This window comes from Rutilus rutilus (genome assembly GCF_951802725.1).
Source record: "Rutilus rutilus genome assembly, chromosome: 2".
Taxonomy (NCBI): Eukaryota; Metazoa; Chordata; class Actinopteri; order Cypriniformes; family Leuciscidae; genus Rutilus; species Rutilus rutilus.
Window position 1 is genome coordinate 43831970 of NC_140210.1, and position 14590 is coordinate 43846559.

General features: G+C 38.4%; 1 protein-coding gene across 1 annotated transcript; it reads right to left on the minus strand.

The window, feature by feature from the left end:
- Positions 1–670: 670 nt before the first annotated feature.
- Positions 671–13948, minus strand: capn9 (calpain 9). The gene is made up of 20 exons (XM_084397216.1): positions 13641–13948; positions 9750–9819; positions 9507–9625; positions 8528–8661; positions 8279–8447; positions 8106–8189; positions 7829–7914; positions 6763–6840; positions 6460–6620; positions 5604–5761; positions 5309–5517; positions 4603–4639; positions 4366–4446; positions 3344–3401; positions 3180–3244; positions 2898–2966; positions 2732–2810; positions 1796–1912; positions 1504–1562; positions 671–1276 (listed from the first exon to the last, which is right to left on the minus strand). Exons 1-20 carry the CDS (start codon positions 13845–13847, stop codon positions 1250–1252), a joined length of 2067 nt encoding a protein of 688 aa, XP_084253342.1. The 5' UTR covers positions 13848–13948; the 3' UTR covers positions 671–1249.
- Positions 13949–14590: the final 642 nt, after the last annotated feature.

Consider the following 14590-nt stretch of genomic DNA (forward strand, 5'->3'; position numbering starts at 1 on the left):
CTCTTGTGCTGATTTTAGCCAAATTTTGAAGCTGGCTTTAAATACTGCAAAACTTCCTGAGTTTCTAATATTTGTGGGTATTGAATTCTGTAAGAAACTTACATTGTACTGTACTGTACAATCTTACATTGTACTGTAAGAAAAACTACAGGTTAGTATTTCATCTGTGGCTGACAAAATATTTTTTCCGTATTGAAATAAGTGGGAAAAAGCTCCTTTTTAGTTGCATAGTAAAAAACTAAATAACAAAATATAACCAAGAAATGTTATTATTTTGGGTCTGTACAGTTGCCTTAAAATATTAAATAATTGGGTCAAAATTACAGATATGTAATAGAAATTATGTGTGTGCGTCAAAAAACACATCACCGCATTCAAACTTTGTATGCATGTTCCTGACCGTAAATAAGAAAAAGTCACAAAATGTCACGAAAAAAAAAACACAGGTTAAGCGATATTTAAAAATGGGTCAAATTGACCCGCAGCATTACACAAGGGTTAACCATGAATACATTTAGTTAAAAAAAAAAAAAATCATAGGGATGATTCGCTGACAGAATGCATAGACCTTGTTTAATATTGAACAAATTATTATTTGTACAATTAACATATTTAATTATTGGTTTCTCTGTCACAGCTTGTCAATAACAAAAGCCACAGTCATTTTTTTATTGAAGTTTTTTATTCATTTAAAGCCCTGATTTTGTTCATTACGCATGCACCTTTCGAGATGAAAACTTGGTGGTTTAGCAGCTCTGTGAAGAATACAAAATCTTGCAATTATCACAATTTCTTGCAAAATCCATAAAGAAAGAATATGCTTCAAATCACAGAAAAATAACAGTAAACATGTGCCAAGAAGAACACAACATTATAGACTTTGTTCACAAAACAATCAAGAGTAAAACTTTCACAGGAATCCATAGTAAGTAGCAATGGGAAAGACCCTGTTTGAGTGAGTGAGTGTGTGTGTGTGTGTGTGTGTGTGTGTGTGTGTGTGTGTGTGTGTGTGTGTGTGTGTGTGTGTGTGTGTGTGTGTGTGTGTGTGTGTGTGTGTGTGTGTGTGTGTATGAGTGAGTTAGTGAGTGAGTGCGTGTGTGTTAGAGTGAGTGTTTGTGTGTGTGTGTGTGTGTGTGTGTGTGTGTGTGTGTGTGTGTGTGTGTGTGCGTGTGTGTGTGTGTGTGTGTGTGTGTGAAGAACTGTTCAGAATAACAGTGACTCCATCCATCACACTGTTCCTGCTGAATCCTCAGACGTTCATGGATAACATCAGGAACTGTGAAGAAATTAAGATTTGTTTATAATTTTGACCTGACTGCAGGTTAGAAATACTGAAATTGTCAACGGCACAACTGACACACATGTATATAAGACGTATGTGAGTTTACTTGCTTTGCATTCTTATTTTCTAGCCAATGTATAGAGACTATTGCAAAATAAATAAATGAATGATGTTTTGCATTTTTTTACATTTACTAGTGTAAATACAAAATGGTGCATTACCTGTAGCATGTTCAGGCTGATCTCTCCTGTCTTTTTGCTATCAAAGGCCTGGAAAACTCCTGTAACAAATGCCAAAATCTGTGTTTAAGTGCTAAGGTTTTATCAACACCCACATGTTATAGAAGATTAAATATTAATAATAAATCACACAGCACAGGCACAGAACAGATGCTTGCTCAGACAAAGCCGACATTACAGTGAAACATCAGTAATGAAACTTCCAGAATTATTGAGTCTAAGACTAAGACCTTCAGGTTAATGGCCTGCATGTTGATGCACCGCTGTCACTTACGGAACATGTTCTCCAGACGCACGATGAGCGTCAGGTAATCGTCAAAATCAATCTCATAATTATCGTCTGCGAACCGTAGACACACCAACTGCAGAATCTTATTGTTCAACTGCATACCTGAATGAAGAAAACACAAACAAGATCTAAATCAGGGGTTTTCAAAAGGGGTCCATGCATGGTAATGTTTAGAGAGGGGGTGTTTCAAAAATTGGCGATGTTTAGAAACAGCGTAATATATATATATATATATATATATATATATATATATATATATATTATTTATTATTAGTTTATTTGTCAGGGACAATGCAGCGCACATTATTACATACATGATTATCATAGGTAAAGCCAAAACAAAATATGTAAATGTGTTGCATAAAAGGTTTCTAGCCATTAGGCTAATTTGCAACCCCAGTCCCTGGTCAGGCCTTTCTAAAAACATATACCAAATATATAATTTGTAAAAAACTACATAGTGTAAATTAAACAATCATGCGACCTATTAATTTTAATTTTTAAATATATATTTAAAAATAAATTAAAATTAATAGATAAAAAACAAATATATATATATATTAAAACAAATAATTATAATACATTTTTAAAATTAATAGATAAATAAAAAATGTATTAACATAAAAAACAAGTAAATAAATGAATAATGCAAATAAATAATGCATTTAACAGTAGAGTGCTATAATGTTTAAAAAAAAAAGTAATTATTTAACTATTTTCCGAATAATATTTAGAAATATTTATTATAATATTTTTTATTCATTTGAATGAACATATTCTGTTGGGGTCTGTTGCATCTAAAAGATTGAAAACCCCTGGTCTAAATCATATACCAGTAATTACTCTAGTACTATTTACTAATTATTTCTAAATAACTTTATTTAGATTGCACTGCTATAGTTGATCATCAGGTGTGTTTACCTGCAGCGGTCAGAGCACTGCGGAGCTCGTAGGAAGACATGCGTCCTGAACGATCCGTGTCATAAGACAAGAACAGCATCTACAACAGCACAAGACACAACTTCATTCTGAGAACTATGCTGACTCATGATAAACAGACGAGTGAATGCATGATTCTGTAACTCACGATCCATTTCTTCAGCTTATCCCAGAAAACTTTGAACTCCTCGAATTCCAGCATTCCTGAGCCATCCACCTGTACTCGGTTCAGGAAAACTGAGCCACAAAATTATAGGCCTACACCGCAAATTATTATAGTCATAATCCCTACATACCAAACTTGACAACAGTTTATTATATTTCACAAGTTTACATGTTAGTTTTTGTAATTAAGTTTGGGACACCAGTGGGTTAGTTACGTTTTATTTTTAGACTAATAATATTAACACATTAGCCCTTGAGAGGATACATCCATCAGGTTTATGATGCTGTGGCAAGTGTTGAGGGTCAGACCATCAAACTTCACCTCTTTCCCTGCAGAGAGACATGACATGTTGTAAGCATTCATGTTTATCACTGAATACAAAAAAAATATTCCTGGATTAAAATGCTTGAATATGGTGACAGACTCACTTCTGCTCAGAACACTGTTCAGCACGTGCTGCAGTTCTCTGGCGCTGATGGCTTTATCCTACAGACACATTGGGAAGAGTGTAAAACATACTGTAACCAGACGAGGGCGCGCGCTCATAAGTACTATGCCACCACTGTATCGCCACAGAATTCTGCATAAGCCAGGGATTCACAAATTTGTTTCTCAGCCGAAAATCATTGACCAAAAATACATAGTTATAGTAAGATTTTAAATTAATATTACAAAAATGTAACAACGCATTCGAATGTTCGCGGTTAATGGCCACGTGACGTAGAGGTAAACAAATCATATATATAGGCAATACATATATTTTATTAATCTTTTAGTTTTGCATTGTTTTTTATTTTAAAAATTAATTTGTTTTAATAATAAAAAAGATGTAATTATTAGTTTTTCATCATCTCACGAACACGCTGCATAATTCCCTTTGGGGAAACCCTGCGGCACAGACAGTAAGACGGTTGACTTGACTGGATTTTTCGATGGACGCTTCTATGGAAGGTAATTGCGAGAGTATATCGTATTATCTAAATTTATATGAATTTATTGACGTTTATATCCCGATATTATGACTTTTTTATCAAAATTGTGAGGTAAGGAGCCCTAAAGCGGCAAAGTGGTGGGAAAAAATCTGAAATGGGAGGAAAAATAATCATTTTCATTATTAAAGCGCATTTGCGCTTCTCCCAAGAAACTTTGCTTTCGCTCGCAAAACTTTTTGCATTCCCGGCAAACTTTGCGTTCACTCGCAAAACCTTTCCTTACCCAGAGAAACAAAACCTTTTGAGATCTATGGAGCCCCTAAAGGGACAAGGTGGTGGAAAACTTTTGCGTTTCTCTCGCAAATGTTTTGCATTCCCCGCAAACGAAATAACATTTTTTTTCCTTCATCATGTCACTTAAGGGACTAAAAATCACAATTAACTTTTTTTATTTGTTTATTATTAGTATGATTTTGTAGCGGAAAGAAAACAAGCTTCCGCAGTTTTCCATGTCTTACCGATCCAGCGATCTGTTCAAAAAGTCTCCTCAGGCCCTTCTCCTCATCTGTCTCTTCATCAGGGGGGTTTGGCTTCGGTGGCTTCACAAAATGGAGAGAAACATACACTTTTAACATACAACATCAGTTCATGTCAAACTATTTACACCTAAACTGTATTTGAGTCTTTCCCAGTGCACAAACACAAAAATAAACCATGGCATGGACCAGTGAGTCTTTTTTATCTTATTTACTCACTTCTGGCAAATCTGCTTGAATGGTGTTTCCCATCTCACTGCAAACACAAAACATATTATACAATTAGGCTATGTGCTGTGAAAATACAGTATATATATAATTTGTTTTGAGGAACTACCTCACGGTCCACCATCTACCAACAACAATGATAAATGTTCGTTTTTTTTGCCTAAGAAAAAAATTCTAATTCTAAGGTAAACAGATAAACAAAAATAAACAAATAAAACAAAATGGTACAAATAAAATGTAGCACAAGCAATGCCTGTGGTAACTTTAACCATTGAAAGGACAAAGATATTCCTTATTCAAACTGATTCCCCCCCGTGAATATATGATTGACTTAAAGAAAGTAAGATCTATTATATATTTGGATATTTATATAAGCAATATCAAGCTCATAGCCATGCAAAATGGCTCTATATATATCAGATGGGCTGCAGCGTTGATTTTGTGTGAAAAGATTGTGTAATCAATAAAATTAAACACTATTTTCACATATATTGTCTAATAATAATTTAAGCACTTTTCAAGTACCTTTTCATAAATATGGCTATTTTCAAGGGTTTTCCAAGACTTACATTTCAAAACGTCAAATTCAAGCACCTTGTATGAACCCTGTTATAGTTACATACAATATTTTTTAGTTTATTATCATTATTTACAAAATCTGGCCAATAAAACTGAAGAGTAGGTTGGATAGACTTACACAGCTCCAGCTTTCTTCTCAGAGAAGATCCGGATTAGGAAGTCGGCCTCCTTGTGCGGCTGGAAGGTGGTGGGAACCACCAGATAGTTCCCTGGTGGGAGTCGGAAGCGCTCGGACACCTCCCTCATGTTGACGTAACTACGACTCCGCGCTTTAGAGCCATTGTAGCGGAAGAAGTCCTTCCCCTGGTGGTCTTGATCATCAGGAGCCTATGGGTACAGTAAGTGACCAGGTGAGCTAGAAGCACTACAAGAAGTTCTCCAAACTCGTCTACAGCATTTTATCTCTCTTTTACCTCGTAAATGGCAAAGCCGACGGTTTCCATGTCAAGCCCTTCCTTCCTGAGCCGACGCCGGTTCTTCTGCAACAGGGCCACGATGACGCTACACAGCTTATCGCCATCATCTGGATCTTTCAGACGAAGCTTAAACTGCGGGTTTGTCCAGAATGTGTCTGAGAAGATCAAGATCGAGAGGAACGCAAATGTAGGACCATGTAACGCTAAAGAATGAAATTACTGTGGCCTCATGTATAAATGATGGGTGTAACAATATATCGTGTCCCAATATATCGCAATACAAAAATGCATCAATGTGTATCGAATCGTGGATAGTGACAATCTGTATTGTGGATAGTTCAAAATGGAAATTTCTGTGTAAGAAAGAATTCAAGTTTATAGAGTTTTGGTATCAGTACTACATTAAACTACTATATATAATGTTGAATATAATGTATAATAATGCAATGGGGGAATATTTGTGTGTCCCGATAATGCCAAATATCTTATGTTACCAGTAAAAGTGGCTTACATTATTGTAAATATATCTAGTCAGTGACAGAGTCTAAAATAATTCTGTATTTTCATCTTCAGAATCATGAATATATTTATTCTGGTGTCTCTATTGTCCTGTGCATTGGGTTTCCAGCACCAAGTCCAAGACTATTCATTTACACCCACAATGTAATATCAAACTTAGCATTTTAATCAACAGTGCATTTTTTGTGAACTTTTTACCATATGTCTTGGAGTATCGCAATAATATCGTATCGTGATATGTATCGAATCGTGACACGAGGGTATCGTTACACCCCTAATAAACATGCATGCTTTTATGATTAAATCTACACTAATTTGGCTTCATGATACTGACCGATGAAGTTCCTGCAGCCGCCAGCAGTGGCGCCCCTGATCCAGTTTCCCTCAAACAGGTTCACCTCCCACTTCTTCGTAATGTCATCTGAGAGAGAGTCTGCAGTCAGGTTACAGATCTCGATCTTATCGTAGTTGGATTTGAAGTCTCCAAACTCCATCCTGCAACACAACAAGTCATACAAGTTAGTACCGCAGGTCTGATATTGGACGCTTGGTCAGCAGAAGCTTCTCAGAGGATTTTTAGTGGAGCTGTTTAAGAGGAATCAGCCTGATGTGAACTGGACCGATGGGTCGTACGTACCAGAACTCTCCGTCATCCAGGGAATTGTGCAGCAATCGATTCTTCTCTGCACTGTCAATGACGCTCCATTCCCTAGCGCTGAAAATACAAGATTTGGAGCATTTACAGTGACATCCCAAGTACAAATGTAATGTAGGCGATTTATTTATAAATGTAATGATTATTAATTATAAATATATTTTATAATTTAAATGCACATTAAATATATTTATCAACAAACAATTAACCTGCAAATAATACTAAACAACTGGTAAATATTAGAGGTGGACAGACACTTAATTATTTATTTACTGATAAATGGTCAAATTAAATTATTTATAGTGAATTTTTTTGTGGTATATTTGCTAATACCATTGTTTTTTGGGGGCGTTTTTGTAATGTGCATGTAAAACCTAACTAGTCTAACAAATTGCATTTTTCATTTTAGAGGGTCATGAGACCCTAAAACACATTTTCTGAAATGTTAAAGTCCCCCTGAAGTCAATAATTGTGTCCTTTAAAACGAATCTTAGATCGCCAAAATTACATATTTAAAAGTTTTTCCTTGAAAAAAAAAAATTCTTCATGCATTAAAATAGCTTGATTGTAACTCTACACCTTTGCCACATTTAGTATATGCGGTTCTATGAATATGCAAATGACCCCGCCTCCACTCACTCACACCAGCTCATAGATCCACTCGTTGACGATCACACTTTGACCTGATTGGTTACAAGGTAGTTTGTGACGTCAGAAGCACCAGCGATTTTAGGGTCTTTTTACACAACACCGGTTTCAAATAAAAACGTAAATTCGTTCGTTTACACGACCATTGTGTTTTGAGTGCCTGCAAATGCAAACTTTTCAAAATCGGGTTCCGTGTAAACAACAAAAACTTGGTTCAGCGCTGTTCGTTCACTGCCTGTTCAGCTTTGCGTCCTGAGACCCGTGTCGTAAGTGCATGTTCCTCAGTAAAGTAACACAAAAGTGCTCTGTTGAATAATAAGATGACACAAAACTGTCTGATCTCGAAGATGTTTTTTGTAATATTATTTCATAAACGGACTATGTCATCATGGTTGCTTACTTGTCACTCCATGGCCCGTTCCACTCCACCTGACCCCAGGGGTTACGGACACGAATCAGCTGGACCTTCGCTCCTCTGTAGTTGACCTGAAGAAACAAGACAAAATAGAGAGAGGAAAACAGTGAATCTAAGCCAAAAAAAAAGAAGAGAAGATAACAAGTACTGGGCAACGATTAATCGCGTTCCAAAATAAAAGTTTGTGTTTACATAATACGTATATGTGTGTGTAATCTGCCCAGCACTAACATCTCGTTTGAATGAGTGTTGCTGTGTTTACCTCATCCACTCCAGTGACGGAGTAAGCGTGTCCTTTAACCAGACCAGTAGTGGTTTGGGCTTCGGATTCAGCAGAACTTGTGATCTAGCGACATGAAAACACAAACATGTGGAAATCGGGAACGGAAGATTGGGTTATTGATCCCACTTTGAATCCAGCAAAGCTTGGCTCACATCGATGGAGCATCCGAGCATGGACCCTCTCTCCACGGCTTTCTTGAGGATGATGAAGAGGTTGTTCGGGGCGCTCTTCGTCTCGTACATCTCGCCCACACCTCCGGTGAAGTCCTCCATCGCCTCCATGGTGCTTCCACCTTTCAGGGATTCATAGCTGCCGTTCAGTCTGAGAGAGGCGCACAGGAATGAGTTTGACATCTCCAAACTAAGATTTGACATTTTGTTTTTGTGAACTAAAGTGCATACTTGGCGTAGGCCTTCTCCAGAAGCGCACTCCAGAACTCAGTTTGGTCGGCGGAGTGGAGGAACATCAGCTTGTTCCTCACACACGGGAGTCTGTCATCCACCACCACATCCATCCATTTATTATGCTGCCAGAACTGTGAACAAGGCGAGTTTGATTAGGGTTCATTGTCAGTGTTTCCGATTGGAAATGTACAAGTATCGTACCAGAAGCTTATCGTAAAATGATCGTATTTGGAGAAGAAAATGATCATACACGAGTCAAACGTACAGAATGCAGCGATCTATCTAGACCAACAACTTTTTGACACGACATGCAAATTACTGCAATTTCTTTTCTTGCAAAACATACAGAGATGACAAGTCATTCTCCACGATGATTGGCCTAGAATAAATAAATGAGATGTGATGGAAGACATGCGTATCGCCACGTTCACGTTCTCCTCACGATCATGACTGTAGACGTAGAATCCATAGCTAGATCAATGAGTATAGAAGCCCTATGATTATAACGACCATCATTTGAAGTGTCACAAAATTCTGAAATTATCATACATTATAGGATTTTTTTCATTATTCATCGTACAGAGGTCAAAATTATCATACAAATACGATAATTATCGTACGTCTGGCAACACTGGCCATTGTGAAGCTGTAGGCCGTCGGCGAGTAGGGGAGCAGGGCTGTAACGATACCCTCATGTCACGATTCGATACATATCACGATACTGAACTCACGGTATGATATTATTGCGATACTCCAAAACATGTGACAAAAGGTTAACAAAAAATGCACTGTTGATTAAAATGCTAAATTTGGTATTACATTGAAAATGAATAGGTTTGGACTTGGTGCTGGAAACCCAAAGCACAGGACAATAGAGACACCAGAATAAAAATATTCATGATTCTGAAGCTGAAAATACAGAATTATTTTAGACGAATAAAATTATTTTACTCCTCTATCAGCGAGTGAGACTCACCTGGAAATGGAAGATTCCGGCATATCCGTGGTCAAAGCCCTGGTCATGTGGGACGACCCTCTTCAGCGTCTCCTCGTGGAGGGTCAAGGAGGCGATCGCTGCCAACAGCCAGCAGTCTCCTGTGCGGCCATATATGAAGGAAATGATATATTACTGAATATATATATACTCATATATTATGCATAATGCATGGACATTCTTTGGTCATTGAAGGTGTTTTGAAGAAACAAGAAGAAAACATACCCAGCTGCCCCTGACAGATGTCTGTCCTGGTGGCTCCTCCTGTGATGAATTGTGGGGTTTTGCAGATTTCCTGAATTTGAACAGATCAGAAAAAAAATATTAATCAGTTTATCAAATCTAATAACACCCATCCATCTATCTATCTATATATGTTTATCCATGCATTCATCCAGCTATCCATCTGTCTATCTACCCGTCCATCCATCCATCTGTCTGTCTATCCATCCATCTATCTACCTGTCCGTCCATCCATCCATCCGTCTGTCTATCCATCCATCCATCCATCCATCCGTCTATCTACCCGTCCGTCCATCCATCCATCCGTCTATCTACCTGTCCATCCATCCATCTGTCTGTCTATCATCCATCCATCCATCTGTCTATCTACCCGTCCATTCATCTACCTGTCCATCCATCCGTCCACCTGTCTATCTACCCTTCCATCCATCCATCCATCCATCCGTCTGTCTGTCTACCCATCCATCCATCCGTCTGTCTACCTGTCCATCCATCCGTCTGTCTGTCTACCCATCCATCCATCCATCTGTCTGTCTACCCATCCATCTATCTATCTACCTGTCCATCCATCCATCCATCTGTCTACCCATCCATCCATCCGTCTATCTACCCGTCCATCCATCCATCCATCTACCTGTCCATTTATCCAAACATTTTTAGAAGTATTTTTAGAAAAAAAAAATCAATTTATCAAATCTAATAACACCCATCCATCTATCTATCTATGTTTATCCATCCATTCATCCAGCTATCCATCTGTCTATCTACCCGTCCATTCATTCATCCATACGTCTGTCTGTCTATCCATCCATCTATCTACCCGTCCGTCCATCCATCCATCCATCCATCTATCTACCCGTCCATCCATCCGTCCATCTATCTACCCTTCCATCCATCCATCCATCCGTCTATCTACCCATCCATCCATCCATCTGTCTATCTACCCTTCCATCCATCCGTCCGTCTATCTACCCGTCCATCCATCCATCTGTCTGTCTATCCATCCATCCGTCTGTCTATCTACCCTTCCATCCATCCATCCATCCATCCGTCTATCTACCCTTCTATCCATCCATCATCCATCTGTCTATCTACCTGTCCATCCATCCATCTGTCTATCCATCCATCCGTCTGTCTATCTACCCTTCCATCCATCCATCCATCCGTCTATCTACCCGTCCATCCATCCATCTGTCTATCCATCCATCCCTCTGTCTATCTACCCGTCCATCCATCCATCCGTCTGTCTACCCATCCATCCATCCATCCATCCATCTGTCTATCTACCCTTCCATCCATCCATCCATCTGTCTATCTACCCGTCCATCCATCCATCTGTCTATCCATCCATCCGTCTGTCTATCTACCCTTCCATCCATCCATCCATCCATCCATCCATCCATCCGTCTGTCTGTCTATCTACCCGTCCATTTATCTAAACATTTTTAGTAGCAAGTATTTTGAGGGAAAAAAAGGTTAGTGTAGGTTGTATTCACAACAGTGAACTTTGCTCCCATCAATTCTGGCTGTTGTTAAACTTTAAGCTACTCTTTTACAGACATTTTCAGAAGTTACAACACATCACATGACCAGCAGTTACTAATGAATCGTTTGATTGAAGACTGAGGGAGATGTGTGAACGCCCATGATGCCTGTGTGAGGTGTGTTCACATAACTCAAGCCCTCACTCTTCACTCCGTGCATATCTAAGGTTGCTCTGCGGGAACACCCTGGAATGAAATGCAGTTGTAGTTTCATTCAGAGGTCATTCAAGTCTCTCAAGCGTGAGGGGTATGGATCATCTCACATCAAATGTGAAGTGACGTGTAGCCAAGAATGGTGTCCCACACTCAGAATTTGTGCTCTGCATTTCACCTATCATTTGTCATAACCACTTATAACCTGTTCAATAGTCCATTTCCAACTAAATAAAACCAGGATCCACTTCATATTCCAATAATCAACACCAAATAAACAATGTGCGTTCATGCATGCTTACATTCCACCTGCATTCCTGACCTGTTTCATGGCATCCGTCTCCAATGGCTACTTCATAAATGCATTTAATGCACAAATATGACTTTTTGTTGTGTTACTCTCAAAGGAAAGTGAAATGTCAGGAAATATAGCACTGGTGTGTTCATAAAATTGACAACCTGGGCTGCGTTTCCCAAAAGCATCATGATTGCACTCTTAAAAATAAAGGTTCCAAAAGGGGGTTTTCACAGGAATGACGGAGAACCATTTTGGGTTAACCTAAGAACATTTCAGTGAACGGTTCTTAAAAGAACCATATTTTCTTAGTTTGAAGAACATTTGAAAAATCTAAAGAATCTTGTGTGCAGTGGAAAGGTTCCATGGATGTCAAAGATTCTTTATGGAACCATCAATGGCAATAAAGAACTTTTATTTTTAAGAGTGATTTTTGGCAATTGTTCTACGACAAACTTAGGCTTGTTACAGTGTGCTTTTGGGAAACAAAGCTCTGATTGATTCGAGGCCTGGAATCACTCTGCAAACTTGCACGACAGGTTTTAAAATGTTCATACTCGCATTCTAAAACATGTAAAGTGCATGCAACATTTAATCAGTCGTCTGCCATAACAATCAAAAATCATGACAATGATTTTTACAACTGTAAAAACCACTCCCATTCATTCATCTAACATCCTTCTATACATGAACTGGAAGAAGGAAATGCTTCAACCCCATTCAAAAACTATTTAGTGCCTTTATCAGCCACTAAAGTGACTAAATTCAGCATTTCATCCTCTACTTTAGTATTGAGGAAAATTTAACGATTTGACAGTTCCACACATTTGTGTCCAACTTTAAGGGTTATGATCAGCTTTATCCTATAGATTTCAGGGTATACCCCCAAATTCACACACAATTCCCTCTGCAGTGATCCTCCTGGGACCCATGAACAGACTTTTGTCCACTGTAGTGGACATTATATTTTAGTGAATTACTTGGACCTCATACATGTCACAGTTTTAGAGATGCCAAATGTATGGAGGTTTCACCAGGACAACTCCTCCTCCTTGGTCTTTAAAAATGGCTGACATTAATTTAGTGATCACATTTAGCACTCATTTTCAAATTGTTTGTCAGAAATCAACATTTCAGGGAAATGTTATGGGGTTTCCAAACAAAATATTCTGTTACAGGGACTTGATTTCATACATGTCCACTGTAGAGACACCAGGACTTAAATCATGTTTATCAGGCATTTTGGGAAACACAAGTGAATAGGGAAAGAAATTATATATCAATATTCCTATGAAATTTTAGATAATGACATTTATGGCCATTTTACCCACATATTGCATGAAATATACAATTCATTCCATTAAATATTTCATAACATAGCTGAGAATCATACACAAAGTTTGGTTAAAAAAAATCCTGATACTTAAATTGATTGGTGAATAAAACCCCATTGTTTTTGCCTATACATGTCATTTCTTGTCTCCTTATTTTTAAACAACTGAGTCCTGGTGTCCACTACAGAGGACATAGCATAACACATGAATAAAATATCATTTTCTTAAAAATGCTTCTTTTTTTTTTTTTTCTCTCCATTTGTTTCTTAAGCTCTAAACAATGTAATGACATGGAGGATATGAAAGTAAAAACACATTTAGGGTAATTGCTTCATTGGGACATCTTGCTCCATCAAATCCATTTGGTTTGTAATGTGATTGGAGTCTCCTTTTGTGTGCATGAACAATTCTTGTTCGATATTGCAGTGAATTATTGAAGTCAAAAGTGCTTCAGATATCCCAGACTACCCCATTTCATCATTCCCAAGATGCATCAACTCAGATTTCTGCAGGAACCTCATCCAAGTGTCATGAAGTGCTCACTCACCCCCGGCCTCTTCCATTCAAAATTAACCGGGACCCTCTGGCTGAAGAAGAGCGAGTCTTCCACGGCAGGGAAATCAGGATCCTCAAACAACTTGCCCTTCTTCAAACACTCCTGCCGGAGCTGTTCGAAGGTCTTCCCGTCCGCCTGCGTGCTCTCCACTAGGGTCGCCTGCCCAGAGCCGCTCGCCTGATTCACAACGTAGGGCATCTTCAAATCAGCTCCAAAACCACAGAGAGGACACTAGCTCTACTGGAGCTGGAAGTGTGTGAGATATTCAGCCACACCGGCCGGTGGACAGGCTTGTCAGGTTGGCGTCACACCCATCCAGAGCAGAAACTGGTTATGGTGAAAGCAACCACGCCTGTTTGTGAGGAGGCGGATCCGGGACTTACTGTACTACAATGGTAATAATCAGATTTGCAACATCAGAAATGAGATCGGGACAGCCAAGAAATGTTACAAAAATATATTTACAAGTATCAGAATGATGCAAAATCATTTCTTTTCGAGGAAGCAATACAAATCAGATACAAAAGTCTTTTTTTTTTTTTTTTGTCTTCGCAGTTCCAGACAAACATCCCATGATTGTGTTGTTGACCACCAGGGACACAAAAAGATAGTGCTGGAGACGGAGGAACTCGACTTCATACAGAACCACCTGCATAACTGCGAAACCAGATTCAATGAGACACATCATTCATCCATGAGTTACTCTGTTCAACAGGCAACAACAAACAAAACTGGCGTGTAAATTAATCTTGTTTTGTTTTTTTAACCTTCATAGGGAAGTTTTTATTTTGTTGTAGCAAAACTATTCTCAACTTGCCTTTAATGAGAAAACTTGGTAAACTCAATCTGTAGGGAACATACTCTGGGTAGATGCCATGTTAAACTATAACAAGTGAAACAAATGCCATGTGAAACAAAAACAAGGATACAGGGATTGATCA